This window comes from Furipterus horrens, unplaced genomic scaffold (genome assembly GCF_987537825.1).
Source record: "Furipterus horrens unplaced genomic scaffold, mFurHor1.1.pri manual_scaffold_6, whole genome shotgun sequence".
Lineage (NCBI taxonomy): Eukaryota > Metazoa > Chordata > Mammalia > Chiroptera > Furipteridae > Furipterus > Furipterus horrens.
The window spans coordinates 67,935,320-67,960,937 of record NW_028327176.1 but is presented as its reverse complement, the minus strand read 5'-3'; the positions used below and the strand labels follow the sequence as shown (position 1 = coordinate 67,960,937).

General features: G+C 43.1%; 1 protein-coding gene across 4 annotated transcripts in view; it reads left to right on the top strand.

Moving 5' to 3' along the window:
• The window catches only part of CHMP3 (charged multivesicular body protein 3), a 75,680-nt gene extending 61,334 nt beyond the window's left edge, over positions 1-14,346 (top strand). For all 4 annotated transcript variants that reach the window (XM_090281693.1, XM_090281690.1, XM_090281689.1 and 1 more), the window contains 3 exons: positions 4,089-4,210; positions 7,467-7,581; positions 13,833-14,346. In XM_090281693.1, the coding sequence (XP_090137819.1) occupies positions 4,089-4,210; positions 7,467-7,581; positions 13,833-13,978 (383 nt within the window). In that variant the 3' untranslated portion in view covers positions 13,979-14,346. The remainder of the gene's footprint in view (positions 1-4,088; positions 4,211-7,466; positions 7,582-13,832) is intronic.
• The last annotated feature ends 11,272 nt before the right edge of the window (positions 14,347-25,618 follow it).

Genomic DNA, 25,618 nt, shown 5'->3' with positions numbered 1-25,618 from the left:
AACAAATTGAAGAAGAAAGAATGCTTCCAAACTTTCCTATGCAGCAAACATTACCCTGATACCAAAATCAGACAAGGACATTTCAAAAAAAGAAAATTATAGTCCAATATGCTTGATGGACATAGATGCAAAAAATCTCAACAAAATATTAGCAAACTGGGTTCACCAATACATTAAAAGAATTATATACCAAGATCAAGTGGAATTTTTCCCAGGAATGCAAGGAGTGTTGAACATCCATAAATCAATTAATGTGATTCATTAAGTCAACAGAATTAAGAATAAAAAATCATATGATCACCTATATAGATGGAGAAAAAGCACTTGATAAAATTTAACATTTTTTAATGATAAAAACTCAATAAAGTGAGTATAGAAGGAACATACCTCAACATAATAAAGGCTATATGTGGTAAACTCACAGTTAATATCACACTCAGTGGTGAAAAGCTGAAAGCTTTTCTCTAAGATTAGGAAAAAGACAAGGATGCTCACTACCACTACTTCTATTCAGCACTGTACTGGAAGCCCTAAGCATAGCAGTCAGATAAGAAAAAAATGAAAAGGCATCCAGGATTGGAATGGAAGAAGTAAAACTTCACTACTTGCAGACTACCTGATACTGTATATAAAAAACCCTAAAGATTCCACCAAAAAGCTATTAGAGTCCCTGGCCTGGTAGCTCAGTTGGTTAGAGTGTCATCCCGATACACCAAGGTTGCAGGTTCGATCTGTAGTCAGCGCACATGCAATAAGCAACCAACATAAAAAAGCTAATTATACTTTATCATGAGACCCAACAATTATACTCCTGAGTGTTTATCCCTGAGAAATGAAACTTTATGTCCACACAAAACCTATACACGTTGTTCATAGCATATTTGTAATAGCCAAAATCTAGAAGCAATCAAAATGTTCTGCAATTACAAACTGTGATTCATCCATATAATGAAATCTTCTCAGCAATAGAAAGGAACAAGCTACTAATACATACAGTAATTTGGGTGGATCTCAAGGGTATTATGCTGAATGACAAAAAGCCAATCTTAATAGGCCACATACTATATACTGTAATTCCTTAAATAACATTCTCAGAATGATAAAATTATAGAGATGAAGAGGGGATTAATGATTGACAGGGGTTAGAGGTGGAGAGGAATAGGTGTGAATATGAATATACATTGATAGTATAAGAGAGATCTTTGAGATAATGGAATGGTTGTGGTAGCTATATGAATCTACATATGTAATAAAATGATATAGAACTACACAAACATGTTGCACCAAAATAAATTTCCTGGTTTTGAAAAAAAAGCAACCAACAAATGCACAACAAATATCCCCCTCTCTCCCGCCCCCTTTCCCTTCTTCTATCTCTGAAAATCAATCAATAAATTAAAAATTTAAACTGTTAGAACTAATAAACCAATTCAGTAAAGTTGCAGAATACAAAATCAATATACACCAATCTATTGCATTTTTATATATCAATAATGATCAGAAGGAGAAGTTAAGAAAATAATCTCACTTACAATTTTATTAAAATATACCTATTAATAAATTTAAAGAGGTAAAAGACCTGTACTCTGAAAACTATAAGACATTAAAGAAAGAAATTAAAGAGGACACAAATAAATGGAAAGATACACCATGTTGATTGGAAGGATTAACATTGATAAAATGTCCTTACTAATTGAAGCAATATACAGATTCAATACAATCCTTATCAAAATATCAGTGCCATTCTTCTCAGAACTAGAATAACTAATCCTAAAATGTATATGGACCCACAAAAGACCTCAAACAGCTGAGAAAATTTTGAAAAAGAACAAAGTAGGAGATACTACATTCCCTGATTTCAAACTATACTAAAAAAGCTACAATAATCAAAACAGTATGGTACTGGAATAAAAACATATGTAGATGAGTACAATAGAATAGAAAGCTCAGAAATAAATCCTGGCTTACTGTCAATTAGTCTTTGACAAAGGAAACAAGAAAGTACAATGGGGTAAAGACAGTTTGTTCTATTAGCGGTATTAGATACATGCAAAATATGAAATCGGACCATTTTCTTAAACCATACTAAGATTAAACTCAAAAATGGGTTAAAGATCTAAATGTAAGACCTAAAACTCTTAGAAGAGAACATTGGCAGTTAAACTCTCTGACATCAGTCTTAGCAATATTTTTTATGTCTCTTTGGGAAAAGGCAACAAAAAATAAATGGGACTACATCAAACTAAAAAGGTTTTGCACAGCAAAGGAAATGATCAACAAAATGAAAAGACAGCCAACTGAATGGGAGAACATATTCACAAATGATTCACCCAGTAAGGGTTTAATATCCAACATAGGGAATTTATACAACTTAACACCAAAAAAAAGTCCAAGTAAAAAATGGGCAGACAACCTGAGGAACCAAAGAGGACATACAAATGGCCAACAGACATATGTAAAGATGCTCAACATAACTAATGATCAGGAAAACAAATCAATGTGCTATCACCTTCACACCTGTCAGAATGGCTATCAAAAAATCAACAAATAACAAGTACTGATAAGGAGGTAGAGAAAAAGTGAATCCTTGTGTAAATTTGTGCATCAGCTATGGTTAACAGTGTGAAGATTCCTCAAAAAATTAAAAATAGAGCTGCCATATGACCCAGCAATTCCACTTCTGGGTATTCATCCAACGAAAATAAAATCACTAATCTGAAAAGATATATACACCCCTATGTTCATTGCAGTATTATTTATAATAGCCAAGATATGGAAGTAGCCTAGGTATCTATCAACAGATGAATGGATAAAGATAATTGGAATGTGGTATATGCACACACACGTGCATATATCATATGTATGTGCATGTACTTAAATATGTATATGTACACGTGTATACACACATATTTATGCATGTTGTCTCAGAATACAGATAGTATTTCCCTAGCGAAGAACTGAACCATGTTACATTAACACACACATACACTGTATCTTCTCCTGATTTCATCATTTTCCTGAGAACCAGCAACAGGTTCATCACAGAGCAGTTGCAGTCCATAGGCTGGTTTGTAAAGACCACTACTTGGGTAGCCTAAAGCCTGTTTTCAGTTTGGCCCTGGCAAGGTCCTTTCCATGTGTGTTATGGTCATTCCTTGAGGCAGAGGTGCCTCACACACCCTAGGCTCGGTTGGAAGCTGCTCTGTCCAGCAGAGTCTTCATGACCACGGTGGAACAAACTCTTACCTAGGACACTTTATTATGTCCAATGAAATAACTTTTACTCAGGACATTTCTTTATGTCTGGGGGAAGGAAGGTGACTGCCTCTCTAGTGGAGAACAGCAGCTAGACCTTCATCTCTCATGCCTTTTACTGAGAAGGATACGCATGGGAGATACAAGATCAACATTTGTTAATCATCAATAGCTTTCAGGTACCTAGGTTACAATTAACAGTAACTGATTACAAGTTCTAGTATAGCAGGTACAACCAACAGTCTGTGCCAGGGTCCATCAAACATTTTGACCCCACATTGGCACTAGGTACAAGGTTTCAAATACTCCCTGTTAGAGATTGGTTATACTTAATTATAAGATAAAGGAAAGCAGAGCAAGTTCTAAAGCATATTAATATTCTTTGAATCCAGTCTCCATGGAAACCCTGTGAATGGTTTTCAGGTATGTCTCCCACGCAGCCATTGTTGAGACTTACAGACAAGCACGGCTGGGATGCCTGTGGCAGGTCATGCTCAGGCCGGGGCTACAATTCCCTAAACCACAAGGAGCGGTTTCCCACAATTCCTAGCTGGCTTCCTTCCCTAAAGATCAGCTGCAGGCCATAGGGTCATTCTGAATCGGCTACTTGTGCGTGCTCAGAAAATTAGCACCAGTGTTAGCAAAGTAGCACAAAGTTTAGAAGTCAGTTTCTTTGTTAACTAGTGCAGTAATGTATTCCCCAGGCACAGAAATAGCTTTAGGAATCCACATACAACTGTTCCCTTTTATCAGAATGGCTGGTAATTTGACTCTTCTTTCTATCCTGCTTCACGTTCTGTTGAGCAGTCCCGACTGTTACCTTTCTCTTGCAGCGGTTTTGCGAGTGGCTGGTGCCCTGCAGAAGAGCACAGAAGTGATGAAAGCCATGCAGAGTCTTGTGAAGATCCCAGAAATCCAGGCCACCATGCGGGAGCTGTCCAAAGAGATGATGAAGGTGATCTGGGGCTAACCCTGAATCACATCCTAAACCACTAAGCGTCACTCTCAGCAAGTGGCAGGGGCTAGGGCTGAGCTGGTCGGGAATGAATAGACCACTGTTGACAGACAAAAAGGACAGAGGTGCAGCTGTCAACATTGGTTGAAACCGTCTAAGCTGAGCATGGCAGAGGCTGAGTTAGATTACCTGAGTGCTCCTTAGAAGTAAAAATATACCCATAGCCTTGGGGGAGGTTGAGGGATCCAAGGAGCAAGGGTTTAGGATTCAGGGAGCGGGGGTTTACAGGCTCTGACATGAGTTAGGAGACAGAAGAAAGCCCAGGTTTCTCTGTCTACTCCAGGGGAATGTTAGTGAAGCTGGCATGGGAGGTCATTGTACTTCCCTCACCAGCAAACTTCTGGCAAATTTTTTCTGTAAAAGTGTAGATATTGAATGTAACTTCTATTTTGTGGGCCATACGTCTTTGTATAACTACTCAACACTGCTTTGTAGTGTAAAAGTAGCCATAGATAACATGTAAACAAATAAGAGTGACTGTGTTCCGATAAAACTTTATTTACAAATGCAGAGAGACTAATTTGATCCCGTGGGGTGTAGTTTGCTGATGCCTGTTTTAGACTAGAAAAGGAGAGACTGAGAACCAAATAGAAAGCAGTAAACAACCTGCCATCTCCAGGATTGGGGCCTGGCAAGGACCTGTACTGATGGACAGAGCTCAGGATGGTATTGTTGCTGAGCCCCCTGCCAACCAGTGGTGCATCATACATTCTGTCCTATCAAGTCCACCCAGCAACCCTGTGAGGTAGGCATTTTTATCCCCATTTTACATAGGAAGAAACTGAATCTTGAAGTTGCCAGGTAACTTACAAGTTTCATTGGTAGTAAGTGACAGATCAGGGGTTAGAGCACAGATGTCTGACCTTATTGCTGAGCTACCTCAGCCTAAAATGGTGATGGGAAGTGCCTTGTGCAGGTGCTAATTCATGCTTCAAACATGTGGCCTGTGAATCAAAATTGTTTACCTCAAATTCTTGTAATTTGTAAAGAGAGAAATTGTCTTCCTTCCTCCTAGGAGATTTCATTCATGAATTTTAATTATATATGAGTCTCTAGGGCACAGGAGAGAAAAACTGGAGAAGAAAATTGACGGAAAAGAAAAGAACCATAAAAAGCCCAGGGTACAGGGCTTTGGAATGAGAACTCCTTGGGTAGTAGTAGTAGGAGGGAATTAGGCAGGAGGGTATGTCCTTTAAAAGTGGTTTGTGGATAACTTATCCATCAAGTTGGAATGAATTCATGCCTGCTCATTCTAACTCATGTAGCCATCAGGATCTGAGGGGAATGCTTTTTTTTTTGAAGCTGGGATCTTTTCCACAACGGTATCTGTTTTGTTTGTTTGTTTATTTATTTATTTATTTATTTATTTATTTAATTTATTTATTTTTAGAGTGAGGGGAAAGGAGAAAGAGAGGGAGAGAAACATCACTGTGTGGTTGCCTCTCACTCGCGCCCCCAGCTGGGGACCTGACGTGCAACCTAGTCATGTGCCCTGACTGGGAATCAAACCAGTGACACTTGCCTTGCAGGCCGACTGAGCCACAGCAGCCAGTTTCACAACGGTATCTGAATATTGAAAGTAATATAGACTTGAAGGAAGGCTTGCTTGTTGTAGATAAATATTTATGGAATTCATCCAGTACTGCATCCTCAGATACAAACTGAAGCCTCTGATGCACGTCCAGCTTTCCAGGGGCAGGGACATGATCTTAGTCATTTTATTTGGCCTATCGGATGGCACAGAGCAGGCATTTGATGAATGGCTAATAATTAAATTAATGAATGGCTACTTCTACCTCCAGGATATGGAGGGCTTACAGTCAGGTTTCCCATAGGCTCTTTTAAACAGTTAGCAAGTTTGTACTGAACCTCTTTTACAGGAGCCTCCAGCACTGAGATGTCTTGTAGAGGGCTACATCTGTGTGAGCTTTAATGTGAATTAATTTGTTTATTTTTGTTGGGAGGAGAGGGTCTGAGAATGGGCAGAGTGTGGGACTAGCTAGATTCATGTCATTAAGTCACTTGAGTCATTTGGGAGCGGAGAGGCGGGGCAGGAGAAAGGGCTTGTTTTAAATCTGATCCCATCAGCATGTTCAGTGAAAGCTGTGCCCTGGCTGAGTGCAGGGCAGCCAGAGCTGGAGCTGCCACGTGTGACCTGCTTCTTGTTGAATCATTGGGATGTCAAGGTACAAAACAAAGGACTCAGTTCTTGGAGGTTGAAAAGCAGTCAGGATTTTTCTCTTCTAGCAGCTTCTAAGAAGTCTGAACACATGCTTTCCTTCTACCCTACACAACAGCCATTTAGGCCCCTCCTACTTCTGCCCAGGGATGTCATTTGCCCCTGCTTTTTGACATTGTAGGGTGCTGTTCCGACCTTTTGCTTTAAAAACGAATACAGTTATCTGGGAGCTGAGGACACTGCTAAGCAAGGAAAACTGCAGGGGGTCCTTGTGTTGGCCAGTGTTGGGGAGCAGTTTTCTCATGTTTTCTCATAGTGTGGTGGTGCCACACCACCCTGAGAACAAAGGAGGCTGACTGGCTGGCATCAGACTGCCAGGCACAGTGCTTCTGGTAGAGAGTCTGGGCATTATCTTGTTGGGTTCAGAAATGCTGTCTTTATCAGCTCTCCAAGGAGAGGATGATCAGGCTTTGGTGAATTGACTGATCCTTGTCAGACCCGCCAGATTGACCATGTGCTACCAGCTATAACCTGGACATACTGAAGTACTCTTCAGGCCTTTTGGGGGGTCCCATGAAGTCCCACCATGCTCTTGGCATTTATCATAGTGCCTACTATGACTCCAACCAGTTTTCAACTCCTGCACTCACAGATTATATTTACAGTGTTAGGGGAAATGCCAAGACAGATCAGGGTATACACTCACTCATCTGTCAGCAAATTGTGCCCCATGCACTGCCATTATAGTGTGGGTTACTTTGTGAAGTTCTGCTGATAGCCATTAGAGGCCCATCTCCAAGCTTGGTGCTAAATTTAGAGAGCAGTTTTTCTTTGACCTTTTGCCTTTCTGCAGAGAAGGCAGCATACAGCGTTTCCTGTGGCCAACATTCTTGTGTGTTAGCCCTGAAGACAGTGGACTGCCGTTGGAGACACTGGAGTCCACTTGGCGCTGGCCTTAAAGTATCTTTTGGGAACAGATTTAACAGAGGGAAGTAACATGGTTTACTCTGTGTTTAGGCTGGGATCATAGAAGAGATGGTAGAGGACACTTTTGAAAGCATGGATGATCAGGAAGAAATGGAAGAAGAAGCAGAAATGGAAATTGATAGAATTCTGTTTGAAATTACAGCAGGTATGACCCTGATATTCATCCTCTTTCTCATCTCCTTTTATGGCCGTTCTTCCTGCATTCTCTAAATGAGCTAGTAGCTTTTTCTTTGGGCTATCTACATTTAAAATTTTAGGTTATGCAAGTTATTTCTTGAAAAATAAGTGCAATATCTGTAACCATGTTTTTTAAAACAGATAAAGAATTTTTTTTAATTCCTAGAGTTTCCAAAGTGGAAAGGTGAAATATTGCTGACTGCATTTGGGAGCTTGAATTGGTATAGAATTTTGAGAAGTAACTTGGCAGTCGCTATCAAAAGCCCTTGACCTAGAAAATTGGCTTCTGGGAGTTTACTATAGTAATTAAGGATAGCTGAATGATTTAACTCAAGGATGTCTGCAGGAGCCTTATTTATAATATAAACAAAACAAGTTCAAAACAAGCTAAATGCCTAATGACAGAATATTGATTGAAGCAATTATGTATGTTTTAATGGAATATATTATAGTTGTGATAGATAATGTAGAAATATATTTACTGACATGGAAATGTGTCCACAATATATTGAGGAAAAAAAGGCTTGTTATGGGAATATACACTTTTACGTAAAAATCGCATCTGTAGAAAAATAGTAGTTATTTCTGGGTGATGATTGATGAGGTTTATTTAATTTCTATTCCTGTTTCTTTTTTTAAATTTACTTTTCACTTGCAGTTGACACACAATATTGTATTAGTTTCAGGTGTACAACATAGTGATTAGACAATTATATGCCTTAAGAAGTGATTACCCTGATAAGCCTAGTAGCCACCTGACACCATATTTATATATTATATATGCTATACTTTACATCCCTGTGACTACTTTTATAACTAGTAATTTGTACGTTTACTTTTTTATCCATCTGCCCAACCCTTTCTCATGTGTATCTATGAGTTTGTTTCTATTTTGTTTGTTCATGTACTTTGCTTTTTATATTCCATATGTAACTGAAATCATGTTGTATTTGGCTTTCTCTGTATGACTATTTCACTTAGCATAACACCCTCCAAGTCCATCCATGTTGTTGAGAATGGTAAGAGTTCATTCTTTTTTTGACCAAGTAATATTCTATTGTACATATGTAACACATCTTCTTTATTCAGTCATCTGTTGCTGGACACTTAGGTTGCTTCCATATCTTAGCTATTGTATGTGAAATGTCCTTCTTCGTCTTTTGTTATAGCCTATGTTTTAAAGCCTTATTTCGTCTGATACAAGTATTACTACCCCATCTTTTTTTTTTTTTCATTTCCATTTGCATGAAATCTCTTTTTCCATCCCTTTATTGTCAGTCTGTCTGTCTTTCCATCTGAAGTGGGTCTCCTGTAGACAGCATATTTATGAGTCTTGCTTTTTTATCCATTCTGCTATGCTGTGTCTTTTAACTGAAACATTTTGTTTATTTACATTTCAGTAATTATTTATACTATATAGTTGTTGACATTTTATTGTTTTCTGATTGTCTTCTAGTTCTCCTCTTTACTTTCTTATTCTCTTGCTCTCTTTTGTGTTTTGATGACTTTTTGTAGTGTTATGTTTGGATTTCTCTCTTTTTATTTCTTGTATATCTCTTACAGATCTTTGCTTTGTGGTTACCATGTGCTTCATAAATACCAAGCTATCACTATAGCAGTCTGTTTTAAGTTCATGGTTGCATAAGTTTGAACACATTCTAAAATAACTATTGTTTTACTCACCCCCTCCACACTTACGCTTTTTTCATTATTTTTACTTCTCATGTGTGTGTGAATGTGTAACCCTTAGTTTATATTTGTAATTTCATGGTTGTCCTACTTTTGTCTTTTAACTTTTCTTTTAATGTTCACCTTTGTCAGTGAGATTTTTTTCTTTCCTGTGTTTTCTTATTAATATGTTTTATCTTTTCTTCTTAAAGAAGTCTCTTTAACATTTCTTGTAATACTGGTTTAGTGATGTTTAACTCCTTTACCATGTTCTTGTCTAGGAAACTATCTTCCCTCAAGTCTAAATGATAGCCTTGCTGGATAGAGTAGTCATATTTGTAGGTTTGTTCCTTTCATCACTCTGAATATTTCATACCATTCTCTTCTGGCCTACAATGTTTCTGTTGAAAAATCAGCTGATAGTCCTGTGGGAGCTCCCTTGGGCAAACTAACTTCTTTTCTCTTGCTACTTTTAGATTCTCTTTTTGCATATTAATTATGATGTCTTTTTTTTAAGTATATTTTATTGATTATGTTGTTACAGTAGTCCCAAATTTTTTTCCCTTTGCACCCCTCAGCCCAGTACCCCTCTTCCCTCCAGCAGTCCCACACCCCTTAGTTCATGACCATGGGTCATGCATATAAGTTCTTTGGCTTCTCCATTTCCTATACTGTTCTCAACATCCTCCTGTCTATTTTGTTCCTACCAATTATGTTTTTTAATCCCTGCACCTGTTCTTCCATTCTCGCCCTTCCCCTTCCCAGCAAATAACCCTCCCAATGAGCTCCATACCTCTGGTTCTGTTCCTTTTCTGGTTCTTTGCCTAGTTTGCTTTTTTAGATGCAGTTGTTGATAGTTGCGAATTTATTGCTATTTTAATGTTCATAGTTTTGATCTTCTTTTTTCATAAATTATTCCCTCCAACATTTCATGTAATAATGGCTTGGTTATGATGAACTCCTTTAGCTTTACTTTGTCTTGGAAGCAGTTCATCTACTCTTCTATTCTAAATGATAGTTTTGCTGGATAGAGTCATCTACATTGTAGGTCCTTGCTTTTCATCACTTTGAATACTTCTTGCCAGCCCCTTCTTTTGTGAGAAATCAGCTGATAGTCTTATGGGAACTCCTTTGTAGGCAACTCACTGCTTTTCTCTTGCCACAGTTAAGATACTCTCTTTATCTTTACCCTTTGGCATTTTCATTATGTGTCTTGGTATGGTCCTCTTTGGGTCTAACTTGTTTGGGACACTGTGCTTCCTGGATTTGTATGTCTATTTCCTTCACCAAATTAGGGAAGTGTTTTTTCATTATTTTTTCAAATAAGTTTTCAGTTTCTTGCTCTTCCTCTTCTCCTTCTAGCGTCCATATGATTCGAATGTTGGTATATTTAGAGATGTCCCAGAGGGGACTTATACTATTCTCATTTTTTTGCATTCTTGTTTCTCCTTTCTGTTCTGGTTAAATGCTTATTTCTTCCTTATGTTTCAAATCATTGATTTAATCTCGACTTCCCCACCTCCATTCAAGGTTTCCTGTAGATTTTTCTTTATTTTACTTAGCATAACCTTCCTGTCTTTTTTTTACGTTATTGCCGTATTCAGTGAGTTCTTTGTGCATCCCGATCACCAGTATTTTGAACTCTACATCTGATAGGTTGGTTATCTCCATTTCACTTAGTTCTTTTTGGGGGGTTTTGTTCTATTCTTCATTTGGGCCATATTTCTTTGTCTCCTCAATTTGACAGCCTCCCTATGTTTGTTTCTGTTTATTAGGTAGAACTGCTTTGACTCCATTAGTAGCATGAACTGTTGTAGAAAAGGTACCTGTAAATTGTGTGGAGCAGAGCCTTAGGTAATCACGAGGGTGGGGCAACCCACTTGACCATTTTGTGGCTCTATGTGTGGGGAGAGAGCTCAGAGAGGGGACAGTGCCGCTGCCTGGCTTCTGGAGGTTTGCCTGGCACTTACCCTGTTTCCAGTCACTTCACCCACTTCTCATATGTGACTGGCGCCCTTCCAGCTGTTGCCCTGGTGGTGAATCCCAGAATGGGTGTGTTTGCGTACGTTCTAAGTCTATGTGGGCCCTTTAAGCTGCATCTCCCGAAAATCTGGCACTTTCTTCCACTGCCCCAACCCCCACTGGTTTTTACAGCCAGAAGTTATGAAGATTTATTTCCCAGTGCTGGAACCCAGGGCTGTGCAGTCTAGCCTGGGGCTGAGATTGCTCGTTTCCCAGGCATCCCTCCTGATTTTTATCCACCATATGTGAATGTGGGATCATCTGTTCCACTGTCTCTCTGTGCCACACCATGTCTCTGTGCCTCTCCACCCATCTCTGCAACTCTGCCCCTCCTCCTCATTTGGATGAATGTGGCTTATTTAAGTCCTTGGTTGTCAGACTTCCATACAACTTGATTTTCTGACAGTTCTGGGTGTTGTTTTGAGATCTAGTTGTAATTTTCTCTATGGTTTTGCGAGGAGGTGAAGGAAGCTGCCATCTTGACCAGAAGTCCTCATTGAACATTTTTATAACCATTATTTTGTACCTTGTAGACCTATGTCTCCCAGTCTTGAGAGAGTGAAGTTATGTAGAAAATGTTCTGTGGGGCTCAGTGGCACAGTCTTCTTGGTCACCTGAGCCAGGTGCTCCAGAGGTGTACCCTGTGTGGGTTGTGTGCGCCCTCCTATTGTAGTTAGGCCCGAAATACTGCTAGCATGTCAGTGGTTTGGGTGACCCTTGGGTTGACTGGCTGTGAGTGCTGGTCACTGGTATGGTGGACAAGGTGTTATACAGGGCTGATCCCCCAGAGCTGGCATCATTTGATGCCAGCTAAGACCAACCAAGGGGGTGCTGGTTGTGGAGCAGGTTGGTAGGAGTGCTGCTCTGATCTGAAGCTGACCACTAGATTGGTTGGGTCTGAAGCCTCTTTGGAGTGGCCCTGGTACAGGCCAAGATTCGGGACCCTGGTGCAGGCCAGGATCAGCCACCATTTGTGCTGGTCTTAGAACCACTTGGTAGGAGCAGCTACAAAGTGGTCTGCACTTGGCTGCTGTGTATGCTGGGTTTGGAGGTGTTTAGGAGAGGCTCCACTGTGAAACACGGCTGGCTCCTGCTTGTGCTATAAGCTTGTGACCCTTTGCTGCACTCCATGGTGTGAGCTCAGGCCAGCTGCCACTTATGCCAGGCTTGGGGCCATGGGATGGGAGTTACGAGGTATATTGAGACTGGTCACCATTTGTGCTGGTCTTGGAACTGCTTGGTAGGAGGTACAGTGTGTACTGAAGCCAGCTATCACGTGTGTGGGATTGTGGACCTTTGAGAAAGTCTACAGTGCAAGTCTTGGGCACTCACGGCTCATGAGAAGTGTGCAGATTTGGGGAAAAGTCTGTTGCTTGAGCCAACGCATGTTGCTTGTGTAGAAGAACTGCTGGAGGAGGCTCAGGCCAGACAAGGGACTTGGGTGGTGTAAGGTTTTAGAATCACTAAGGCAAGGCAGATGACATTAGCCAATTCAAAGGAGAGCACAGATTTGATACTTTCTAGCACTTTTGTCCCCTGGAAAGAGCTGTCACCTCTTCTGCCCCTGCAGCCCTCGCCCTAAAGTTAGTCAATTTAGTTCCTTCCCGTATATCCCTGTTGCTTTTCAAGCTACTGCCCTGTGATGGACCGAAGAGCCAGTGAGTTTGTGAGTGAGCGAGTCTGTGTGTGGGCCCTTTACAATCAGCACCTCCATCTCTAGCAGCCTTTTGTTTTTCTCAGAAGCAATCCCTTCTGACTTTCACAGCCAGTTATGGGGACTTCTCTTCCCAGCACTGGAGCCTGAGCTGGGAAGCCTGGTTTAGGGCTAAGACTTCTTGCTCCTCAGGAGGGACCTCTGCAGCCGAGATACCATCCCGTTTCTTAATTGCTGTGGTTGTGAGAGCTGCCCATTTCACATCTCCACCCCTCCTACCTCCTTTGCATCCTTAGTTACAGGAATTCTATTCAGCTAGTCTTCAGGTAGTTCTCATTGGTGGTGGTTCTATAATTCTATTGTAGTTGTGATGTGATCGTGGGAGGAAGGCTAGTACAGCATTTATCTCCTCTGCCATCTTGATCAAAAGTCGAGTTTTAAATCTTTATTTCTACTTCTGGGTTTTCTGAGTTTTGTGTTTGTTAAAAAATATAATTGGTGAGATTTAATTTTTTTTTTTGTTTTAATTTGTTGGGAGAAAGAAAACTAGTTACTCCATACTCTGGAAAAACATTTTATGAAGATTTAGAAACAATTTAGTTAATTTGAAATATTTATAAATCTTGAAAAATTAGTATTCAGTATTGTTTAGGAATTCACATCAAGAGCTTCAGGACCAAAATTCTTAAAATCAAAATCTTTACAGTTATTATGACTTTATTATCATTACAAGGTGGTGTTTGCACATTTGTCATAGTGAGCACAACCTCCCCAGAATAGCTTGTTTTATTGCCCCTTCTCTGACAGGCTGATCCAGGATGGACTACTTCCTTAAACCGGGATTTTGTTAATCTGTTCACTGTGTTTCTTTTCAGGGGCCTTGGGCAAAGCACCTAGTAAAGTGACTGACGCCCTTCCAGAGCCTGAACCTCTAGGAGCAACAGCTGCCTCAGAAGATGAGGAGGAGGAGGAGGAAGCCCTGGAGGCCATGCAGTCCCGGCTGGCCACGCTTCGCAGCTAGGGGCCACCCAGCTGGGCCCTCAAGCTCTCCTCATGGCCTCTCTGCCCAGTGTGCACACACTCCCCTGAAACAGCAGCCATTCATGTATCTCTTGCACTACACCTCTGTGATGAGGCTTTGCTTTCTAAAGAAGGTTTTCTTCACTCTGCAGAGGTTTTGGGGACTGTTCCTGAGAGGTGATGTAATAAATGCATCATTTTCAGGAGTATAAATGGAAGTATCTTTTTTGGAGGGAGGACAAAGAATTTGGTCTTCTCACAAAACCCTTCTGAGAATAGTTTGTTGCCTGAATGTTGAGGACTCTACATTTTTTTCGTCTTTAAAACACTATATACATAAATGGATTTTAATAAATTTCTGCTTTAACACTTGGTCTCACTTTAGATTGTTACGTGCAATGAACTTTCAAGGTGTTTGCTATTCCAAATTATTTCATATGTGGCCTTGGAAAGAGATGCATTAGACTTGGACGCTCAGAAGAAGGAGCTTTTCTCTGTGGGTGCTCCTCCCCAGCCTTCACAGACATAGTGTGGGAGCCACTTTGTGCTTTTTGGCATCTGTTTAACCAAAAAGACGATTGAGAATTGTGACCCTTTGTCCTATTTGGATGGATGTATTATGTCCTGAGAGGTGCTTTGGGGGAGGGGGCCAAGGGGACTTTCTTCCCTTCCTTCCCGTTGCAGGTTGCACCAATAGCAGGCAACTATGGGATTAGGACACTTTTTCTGACTGCCTGTCCCTGCTTTGGGCTGGTTGTTTGGATATGTGGGATATGGGCCTACCCATAAGTGGTTTCTCAAAGCCAGCAGCTGACCGGTGAGAAACATGGTGTGGTCATGCATTATAAACAATTCTCCACCTGAAATATTCCTAAGTTATATTTATAAATAATTCAGCAGTAGCAACTTATATTTGTGTTTGACAGTGGTAAAGCTCTTTGACATACATGACCTCATTCAGTCTTAACAAATAAGGAAAGCAACTCACCTTGTACAGCTGGGATTCGACCCAGATACCTCTGGTCCAAGTCCTGTGTATAGGACATCAGGCAGAAAAAACACGACCACTCTCACAGGTTGGCTTTTGCAAATTGTCTAGAGAAACCCCGATGTCTCCGATGCTGGTGCAGTGAGGCCTGTCTAGTCTCATCATGCAAAATGGCAATCTTGAATCCAGGGACCGTCCTATTACTCTTGATTTTATCTTCAGGATATACTTTGTTTTTTAAGTAAACATGTTTTAGAGCAGTTAGCACAATTGACTGGAAAATAGAGTTCCCATGTACTGCCTGTCCCAACATGTGCAGACTCCCAGTTTGTGTATCGACATCCCTCCCACACCACAGAAATATATTTGTTACTGAAATCATACAGCATTTTCAAATTGGCTTTTTCAGTTACTAATATGCATGTAAGTTTTCTTTATGTTTTTTGATGGCTTAGTAGCTCATTTCTTTTTATTGCTGAATAATATTCCATTGCCTATATATACCACACTATTCATTCACCTATTGAAGGACATCTTGGTTGCTTCCAAGTTTGGGCAATTATGAATAAAGTTGTAAACATTCGTGTGCAGGTTTTTGTGTGGACACGTTTCAACTCATTATTTAACTACCAAAGACCACAACTGCTGGATCATGTGGTAAGAGTACGTTTAGTTTTATAAGAAACTGCCAAACTGTTTTCCAAAGTGGCTGTACCATTTTACATTTCTACCAGCAATGTATGAAAGTTCCTACTGCTCTACATTCTTACCAGCTTTGGTGGTAGTGTTTTGGAGTTTGAACATTCTAATAGGAGTGTGGTGGTATCTCATGGTTTTAATTTGCAGTTCCCTAATGACATGAGGTTGAACATCTTTTCATGTGCTTTTTTGTCATCTGTTTATCTTCTTTGGAGAGGTGTCTGTTTAGGTCTTTTGCCCATTTTTAATTGGGTCGTTTATTTCCTTATTGAATTTTAAGAGTTTTTTGTGTATTTGAAATAATAATTCTTTATCAGATGTGTCTTTTGCCAGTATTTTCTCCCAGTCTGTGGCTTGTGTTCTCATTCTCTTTATGTTGTCTTTCATAAAACAAGTTTTTAATTTTAATGAAGTTTTTAGCTTACCAATTATTTTTTTCATGATTGTGTTTTTGGGGTTGAATCTCAAAAGTCATTGCCATACCACAATCACCTAGATTTTTCTCCTATATTACATTCTAGGAGTTTTATAGTTTTGTATTTTACATGTAGGTCTGATCCATTTTGATTTGATTCTTATGAATCATTTAAGCAGTAAATCGTTGTCTAGATTTTTATTTTTGCATGTGTATGCCCAGTTGTTCCAGTACCATTTGTTGGAAAGACTATCTGTGCTGCATTTTAGTATCCTTGTTCCTTTGGCAAAAATCAGCTTACAGTATTTGTGTGGGCCTATTTAAGGGCTCTATGTTATTTCATTGCTGTATTTGCCTATTCTTTTGCCAATACCACGCTGTCCTTTTTTCCATACTATTGGTTAATGTGCCTTTATAGTAAGTGTTGAAGTCAGAGTCAGTCTTTCAGCTTCATTTTTCTCCTTCAATATTCTGTCAGCTATTCTTTGTCTTTTATCTCTCCATATAAATATTAGAATTAATTTGTAAATATCCACAAATTAATTTGCTGGGATTTTGATTGGGATTGCATTGAATCTGTAAATCAAGTTAGGAAAACTAACATATTGACAGGATATGGTTTTATGATTGCACTTATTTGGCTAGTTTATTCACAGCATGATATTGGAATTAAAGGATGCTCATAATCCCTAAGTGTTTTTGTTCTTATATAGATCATCAGAATTTATCCAGGTGGGTGGGTGGACAGTCAGAATAAATAATGACAGCCACCGTGCTAGCCATTAAATTAAAATGACCTAAATGTAGGGCTTGCTTTAAGTGTTTAAAGAGGTTCTCTAGTCTCCATTCCTGCTTGAGGCAAAGGAAAGACCATTGTTCGCTCCTTATCATGTGTGTGTTCCATTTCTCCTCAGTACTCTAAATGGACATCATTGGAAACCAAGGTGAGTCAGATACTCTCCTGGCCCTGGAAGGGTCCACAGTCTGGGAAAGGAAATTATGGTGTAAACAACTGCAACAGAAATTTCCCTCAACTTAGGTCCAGCACCAGTGACACCAGCTTCCATCTTCCCAAGTTAATTACAGACTGAATCTATTTCGTTCCCTAAAAAATAAATCAATTTCAAGGGTACTCAAAAGCATTCTACACCACCAACTCATTTGTTTTGTTTTTAAACAGAGCGTACTTTTTAAGAATCACTGTTGCTTGTGGTAATCGACCAGCAGTTCCTTCCAGGTAGACAGTAACATCACTTACCTTATATCTCCCCACTCTCCCCGTGTTCTCTCTCACAGGTGCCTTCATGAGCACTCACAGCTCCCATGGTCCTAGGCCCCTCTCTTGCATATTTCCAGGTGTGTCTCAGAACTCTTTGAAGAGGTTATGACTCATTTGTTCTCAATTAGTACTAGTCATGCCTCCCTCTTCACCTCTCTGACACCCAGTCCCATGACTGTGGCTATGAGAACAACTGTAAAAAGATCATAAGGCTTTCAAAGCTTTGAAGAACTGGGACCATTTTTCTTGTCCTATCCTGTGACATGCTCTTCAAGTGCTAATGTGTATTACCAATAAGAAAGGCTCTTAAGTGAAATAAACTTGGGAAATGTTTGTTTAAAATAAACACAAAACAGATTTCTTTACTTTTCAGAGCCTTTCATATGCTTTTTCAAAATTTATTTAACTAAAACAACTTTTTTGAGATACCAGAATTAACATTTTTCAGCTACTGAGCCATATCACAAGTGCAATCTAAACCACAGTAGAGAAATAACCTTTTTTTAAGCTAAGTTCTACACATAATGAATTATAGTTTCAAAAAATACATTTATAGAACGATGTCAGTAAAATGGTGAAGACCGCTCCAAACACCCACCCCTCCAAAGAAACATTGGAAAAAGGTCCAGAAACTGTCAGAACCAACTCTGTCAGAACTCTGGAAAACAAGGTTTACACCATCCAAGTGAATGCTGTATTAACAAAAAAGAAATTTAAACACAGAAAGCTGTGGCATTTTTACTCACCCTTTCCCACCTGTTTCCAAGCTGGGCAGCAGTCTTGAAAAACAGCAGCCCATGTGATAAGTGTGGGACCCTGGTTCCAAGTTCCAGAGGAACAGAGAATACCTTATTCACAAGTCATGTTTGTCTGCCCTAAACTGTCCAGGGGTCATCCTAAACAACTAACATGAGGTGCTCATCTTGGGTTTGCCTATCTTGGAAATTAGGGTGAAAAAGCTTGAACACATGTTAAGAAAATTTTTTAAATGTGTAAGCACCTGGAGCAAAATATTACAGTTGAAACATACAATAGACTGCTCAAAAACTGGGAGGCGGAGCCAGCAGAAGGGTTTCTTTGGGATACGAGGGCATTCAAAAGCATCTATATACTGGGGAATTTAGAAAGCCACATACATGCCCAGGACAGAAAATATGCTCAGAAGAGACCTGAGAAGTCTCTCAACATTTACTGTGACTGATCTATAGGCTGAGGTAGGGTCCATTAAATGGTCTGGTTAAGTGTTTAAAGAGTGCCTCAGTGCAGAGTCAGTCCATAAAGACTGGGACAGGTGGTATTGTTTGTTCTTTGAGGTCCTGGCTTTCAAGGAAATCTCTCAAAAGCACTGGCTGAACATAGCTAGGCTTTTAACAGTTAAGAACAGCAGACAGACTTCCGGCCAAGATGGAGGCGTAGACAGACATGCTGTGTCTCCCTCCACAACTAAGGAGAAATATAACTACCTCAAAACTACAGACAACCAGAAGTTCCAGAAAACCAAGCTGCATGGAAGTCCAACAAACAAAGATATAAAGAAATACTCATCCAGACAGGTAGGAGGGATGGAGCTGGGGCGGAGAGGACGGAGAAGGGTGGTGGCAATGGCAAGCTAGTAGAAAGCACAGTCGCACATTTTAAAAAGTCGGGATGCCTGACTGGTGTGGGTCAGTGGATTGAGCGCAGGCCTGTGAACCAAGTGTCGCTGGTTTGATTCCCAGTCAGGTCACATGCCTGGGTTGCACACCAGGTCCCTGGTTGGGGGCGTACGAGAGGCAAACACACATTGGTGTTTCTCTCCCTCTCTTTCTCCCTTCCTCTCTCTAAAAATAAATAAATAAAATCTTTAAAAACTCGGGAGGGACACCTGGGGAGTGCTCCCAGCACCAGACTAGACTGTGCAGCTCACAATCCCAGCACCAGGAAAAATAAAGCCTCATTGCTTCTGACTGCAAACTAGTGGGGGTTGGGGCAGAGGCAGAAACTGCCAGTCTATCAGTAGAATCCGATTGTTTAAAAGGCCCCCGTGGTCCTAGAACTTCCACAGACCCACCCACTCTGGGAACAATGGCCAGGGCAACAGCTAGAGAGGCGCCAGTCCCATACGGAAGTGGGAGAAGTGCCTGGAAAAGGGGTGAGTGCTGAACAAGCAGCATCGTTCCCTCTCAGACCCCTCCCCCACAAACAGTGCCACAACATGGTGAAATGGGTCGCCCTATACTGATGAATAAATACCTAAGGCTCTGCCCCTTACAATGTAACAGGAGTGACAGCTCTATCTAAGACACAGAGGCAAACAAACACAGGAACCTGTCAAGATGAGGAGACAGAAATATGGCCCAAAAGAGGGAACGGATCAAGGTTCCAGTGGGAGAACTAAGCGACAAGGAGATAGCCAACCTAACAGATGAGGAGATAGACAACCTAACAGATGCAGAGTTCAAAACATTGGTGGTAAAGATGCTCACACGCTGGGCAGAGGGGAGCAAAGAGGAAAAAAATTGGGACTACTGTATCAACACAATCAATAAAATACACTTAAAAAAAAAAAAGAACAGACACTGGGGAGGGAGATAGTCTGAATTCTGGAATATTCAAATGTCCGGTTTTTAACAAGAAAAATCACACATACAAAGAAATTGGAAAGTGGTTCATTTAAATGAAAAAAAAATTGGTAGAAACCATGCCTGAGGAAATCCAGACATTGTACTTCCTGGACCAAGACATTAAAACCACCTGTTTTAAATATGCTGAAGAGGTAAAGAAAGTCAGGAAAACGATGTGTGAACAAAATGAGAATATCAATGAGAATTTTTAAAAGGCACCACAGAAATTCTGAAGCTAAAAATTACAATAACTGAAATTAAAAATACATGAGAGGGGTCCAATATCAGATATCACATATCAGACCTGGACCCTCTCAAACTTGACCCAGTGGGGCTCTGACCCTCTACCTCCTCCCTGTCCACACTGGGGAGGCCACAGTGGGCATGCCTCACCTCAGGTGCTCCTTACCCCCAGGAAGGACTTACAACTCCAAATGACTCCAAATCGATTCAATAGGCACCTGCCCTGCTTTAAAGCCCCCAGCAGCTTGGGAGAGAACCCATTTTCCAGGACCAGGTAATGCCATCCTCATTTGAGGGTCGACTGTGCTAGCTGGTGGTCTGTCTGCCCAGTAGAAAGCACAGAAGGTGGGTGGGGGTGGCCTCCAGGTCTGGAGGACCAGATAAGGGCAGAGGGTGTCAGAGAGGGGTAGGAGCAGGGTGGGCTCTCCAGCTGCTGCGGTGTGCATTGGGAGCTGCAGGTGAGAGGATGGAGGCAGCAGCCTGCCTGAGTGGCCAGAGTATGGCCAGGCAGTGGGACCAGTGGGACTAGTGGGCAGTGGCTCGGGAGGCCATGAGAGGCAATCCCAGCAGACCAGACCATGAGGGCGGCTTTCTCAAGAGGCAGCACGTGAGGCAATGGAGTTCTGCTGGAAGGGACTCCTACAGTGTGGGCTCCAGCACTGGTCTTAGAGACTCCTGACAATCCAGCCCTGCCTGCCATATGAAGGCCTGGAAGAAACTTTCTCTAGGTTCCCATGGGCTCCTCTCATCTATGTCTCTGAGGGAGCAAATGTTGTGAAGTGATGGACAGCAAATTAGATGAGCATTAGTAGGCAGCAGGGGTCACTGAGGATTACCCGATCTTTTGTGCCCTGCCTGCACAGCCCTCTTCACCTGGTCTCGAGGTCTCAGTTCAGGTGAGGTCCAGGGCTGGGCCTAGCAGAGCAACAGGGAGGCGCTCCTGACTCCAGCCAGGGGAGACACCAGGTTGTGCCTGGGAGCCAGTGCAGGGAAGAGCAGGGAGTGCACCAGGGACAGAGGCTCCAGTGGAAACCAGCACATGGACCATCCACTCCCCTGTCCATTCACAAACCAGCATCCAGCTAGCCCCAGCAAATGCAAGACAAGGTGTGGTTTCTTCGCCAAAAATGGCTTGGAGCTTGGAGAAGTGGACATCTTCCTGCAGGAAGGCAAAGGGGGCTGTGGAGGACCTGTGGCAGGAAGTCTTGATTCAAGGTAGGAGTGGTGATGTGCAGAAAAGCAGCCAGGAGGAGGCCCTGTGTGGGCACCAGGAAGATGTCCATAGACTTCTTTCCCAGCAGTTTTATGGTGTTAACGCAGAGTTTTTGCCCCAAAGCAGGCTGAGAAATGCCCTAGAGATGTCAGAAAGCTCAGCCAGCAGTTTCTGATGGGTTCCAGTCGCCCCCAATGCTGAGAGGTATTGATGGTGCTGAGCCATGTCAGCTTCTCTGCGGGGCCCTGGGTCTGCATCTCCTGAGTGGAGAGTGGGGCCCTGAGTACCAGGCTGCGGGCCCCGTGGGGATCTGCTAACCTTTTCAAGAGTGACCAGGGTGGTGAGAACAGGAATATCTCCGTCAGAGCCTGAATTAGCCACTGGAGTTCATTTTAAGCTCCTCATCAGAGGAGAGATGCCCAGGTTCTGAGAAAGGCAGGACGCAGGGCAGGGTTTGAAGATGAAAGGTCTTTCAGGGAGAAGCCAGCTCCCAGGTCCAGCCTGGAGGCCCTCAGAGAGAGCACTGTAGCCCTGCTCAGCTAACCTGTCCAGTCTGCTGACCTTGTTCACGTCCTGACCCAGTTACATCTCTGACACTACGTCTTTTCAAATTGTATCATGATGGTGTCCTACCAGCACATTAGTCATCATTTCAATCTTTTTCAATAATAAGGTTCCTTCCTCCCTACCTGGGGGGGTGGGGGGGCTTGTGTGCCTTGGAAGGGAGATGGTTGTCTTCCTCTCTCTGTGGCTCACTTCCTCCTCTCTCACTAGCCTGGTGGGACTGTTCAGCAGGGAGAAGTGGGCAGCAGTGGTGAGGGAGCAGGACGAGCTGGAAAGGTTTACAGGTGAGGGCCGTGCTGAGAAATGACTGCAGTTCACGGACCTTGGAACTATTGGAGCAGACAATTAAGAAAATCAAAACCAGTGGCTGGGGCATTTAAAGTATCTAGTTTAGTTTAATTTCACAGAGATCGTGTTATAGCTTTTGATAAAATGTTTCATTTTAAAGGACCTGTTTCATCAAAGCAGGCTTTTCCTTTACAGGGCAGTTCAATCAATAAAAGACATTTTCAGTAGGGAAAAGTAGTACCTGGGTTGGACTTAATTGTGAGTTCCATGAGGACCAAGTGTTAGATAGGACCAAGGTCTCGGTGTCTGGGCAATTCTATATGTTATCACTAAATGTTAAAATGCACAATATTTTGCAGACCTGCTGTAAGTAGGATGAGCTTGACAGTAACTCAAGGAATGAATGTAGCCAACTGCAAATGAGAAATCAAGGTTATGCAATTGACCAATAGTGAATACAAGTAATGGCTAAACCTCTGTATGGGGAGACAGAGATTTGACTATAAATCCCATTTTCTTTACTTGCTGCAAGTAAATAAAACTATCATATCTTTTGATAACCACATCTTGTTCTTGAATAGATCATCCCAAGAGGTGAACCCACTTGAGTTCAGTAACACAAGGGAGATGGTTTACCTAAAATGGTTGCTAATTCATCAGATGACCCTGTGCCACCCTGAGCTCAATGTCTCATCTTTTCACTTAACAGACTCATGCCTGGGAGGTGTTTCATAGGGAGGAACTGGGGAGAGAGTTCACTGTGCCCTGTGTTAGGGGCAGCAGGCTCTGTAGGAAGGACAGTGCCTCCAGGCTCAATACTTTGCTGGAGAAGAGGGAATCCAGCTCGGGATGGGCTCTGACAGCAAACTTGCTCCAGAATGAAGAGGCATGCCTGGGATTCTGAGTTGGAAAAGGTGGGTGGAGTGTAGAAAGGCTTTTTAGGCAGGTCTCAGGGGAGACCCAAGTCCAGGGGGGACTAGATGCCCAGGTGGGATTCCCAACAGGTGAGGGCTGTAACCTGCCTGTGCTCTAGGAGGGAGGGCCAGGTCTGGATGGAGGAGGCTATGCTCTCAAGCTGCAATGAAGGGATGGGAAGGCAGACGGAGGGGGACAGGGAGAGAAGCAGGGAACTGAGGGAACCTTAATTCTATTCGAAAGAGAAAAAGTTTGTCTTTGGGGTAGCCCCTGCGGTGCATGCACCCTCCTATAAAACCATCTTCTGGCCTCTGGGATCTCCATCTCAGGCCTCCTCCACACACCACCCATCCCTGAGCTTTTTCCTGCCCTAGGGTTGGCCCTTGGACTCCCAGGGATGCCCCGTGGGAACCAGGTGCCCTGAGGAGGACTCTCTGGGTGGGGATGCTTGGGCGCCCACAGCTCTTCCCAGGTTTTGTGATAGGAGGGCAAGGGGAGCGCCAATATTGGCTAGAGGCGGGTCTCCCCCCGCCTGTCACTGGCGCTTGTCGCCACCTCAAGGTGTCTCTGCTTCGCTGACAGCCAGGAATGGCTACAGCAGCGGTGGTGGAGGCGACAGCCTCGCTAAGAAACCTGGGGTCACCGCAGGTTGACACACCCGATGTGCCAAACACCCCTGCGCTTGCCTTCACCCTCCCGCTGTCCTCCCTCGGTTCCCATCTTCCCTCTCCGCCCTCGCCTTGTATGTTGCTGCACTCTGCTCCGCGCCTAGCCGCCTCCGCCCACTTACCGTTGTGCTGCCACTGAAGGCAGAGTCTGTTGCTCCCAGAGGGGTGGTAGGCCGCACGTGGGGGGCTTTCCCACAGGTTGCAAGTGCTGGGCCTCGATTGCGGTCCCCCAGCCATGGACCCGCCGGCGAGTGCCGAGAGCCCCTTGCTCTGCGCTGCGCTGTGCCGCACCCCGCTGCCGCTGTCACTGCCACCTGCGAACGCCCGGCTGGCCACAGCCGCCTGCCCCTCGCCCCGGGAGGTGAGGCCTGGCCCCCATGCCTGGGAGCCCCATCTGCCAGGTCCATTCCCCTGTGCTCCGTTCTCTCCTCCGAACCTCCCCTCTGCAGCGTCCAGCCAGACTTGAGCCAACTCTGCGCACCCCACCAGGAGGCCAAGTTGCCCAACTTAAGGGCTGGGTCATTCCTGCAGAAGGCGCCCCACAATTCACCTAGTTGCCTCGTGTTGGGGCTGCGGGGGTGGGGGGGCGCCGAGGCGGGCAAGTGTAGCTCCGGAGCCCTCCTGGCTCCCGGGACACCAAGCTTGCAGTCAGAGGGCCTGGAAAGTCCTAGGGGAAGCGTGCAGCGCAGCCCCTGAGGGGCCAGCGGTTTCAGGGCCAGAGCGCTGCAGAGGGCAGCGCCAAGCTGCGTTCGGAGGTCTTGGAAGCTCTAAAGCCCCTCCGTGTTGCAGGTGACCTCCTGGGGCATGGAGAGGAGAGCAAGCTGGAGATGGTGTGCACTGATGCCCAGGGCCATTTGGTGTCCCACGTGATGTCTGAGGCAAGGCCCTGGAGGACATTCAGTGCTATAGGCCTGCTACAGGCCTGCCCCAGTCCAGACCCCAGGCTTCTGTTGAGGCAGCATGGAGGACCCTGGCATAGCTTCTCCTACGATGACAAGTCCTGCACCAGCGACTGGGGCTCAACACTTTGTGACACCAGGGACCACAGTGTAGTGGCAGGGCAAGTTCAGTGACAACAGTGTGGATCTCTTGCCTGGAACATGTCTTTTCATTGCAGACATGGCCAACCTGACTGAAGCCTCTTCCGTGGTGCTCAGCAACTGGACGGGCTGCTGAGTAAGCATTTCTCCCTCTTTTCTGCCCATGGTCCTTGCCTGGGCTTCTGAAGTTTGAAGCTGGTTACCTGATGTCCCTGGGAGGGTGAGGCCTGCACTGAGGACCCTTACTGCTTATGGACCATGGGTCGTTGACTAAAGGAGTTGCCTAGAAGGCAAGTTATTTCGATTGGTGGGAGAGGGGTGATTTACGAAGCAGAAGGACCAGAGTCTCCAAAGTATAAAAATCAGTGCCTCCTGATCAAATGTCTACAGCCATGTGTCTCTTTTAGGTCAAAAGGTAGAGGTTGAGAATACTACAGAAGAGACTATTAAGGGGCATTCAGTGAGGTAGGGGACCTCAGGTCCTGCAAGACAAAAAAAAAAAAAAAAGGAAAGAAAGAAAGTATTTAATGAACTGGGGAAAGGTCAACAGTTCTTAGTGCTGTTTATAGGTCAAATAACACGTGACTATTGGACTATTGTAAAGAGGGCATTTGCTGACTTTGAAAAAGGCATTTACTAAAGAAGGGGGAATGAAACAAGATTGTATTGATTAAAGCCCCTGAGAATTAAAGAGTTACAGAGGGTATGGAGACTTATCATTTGTAA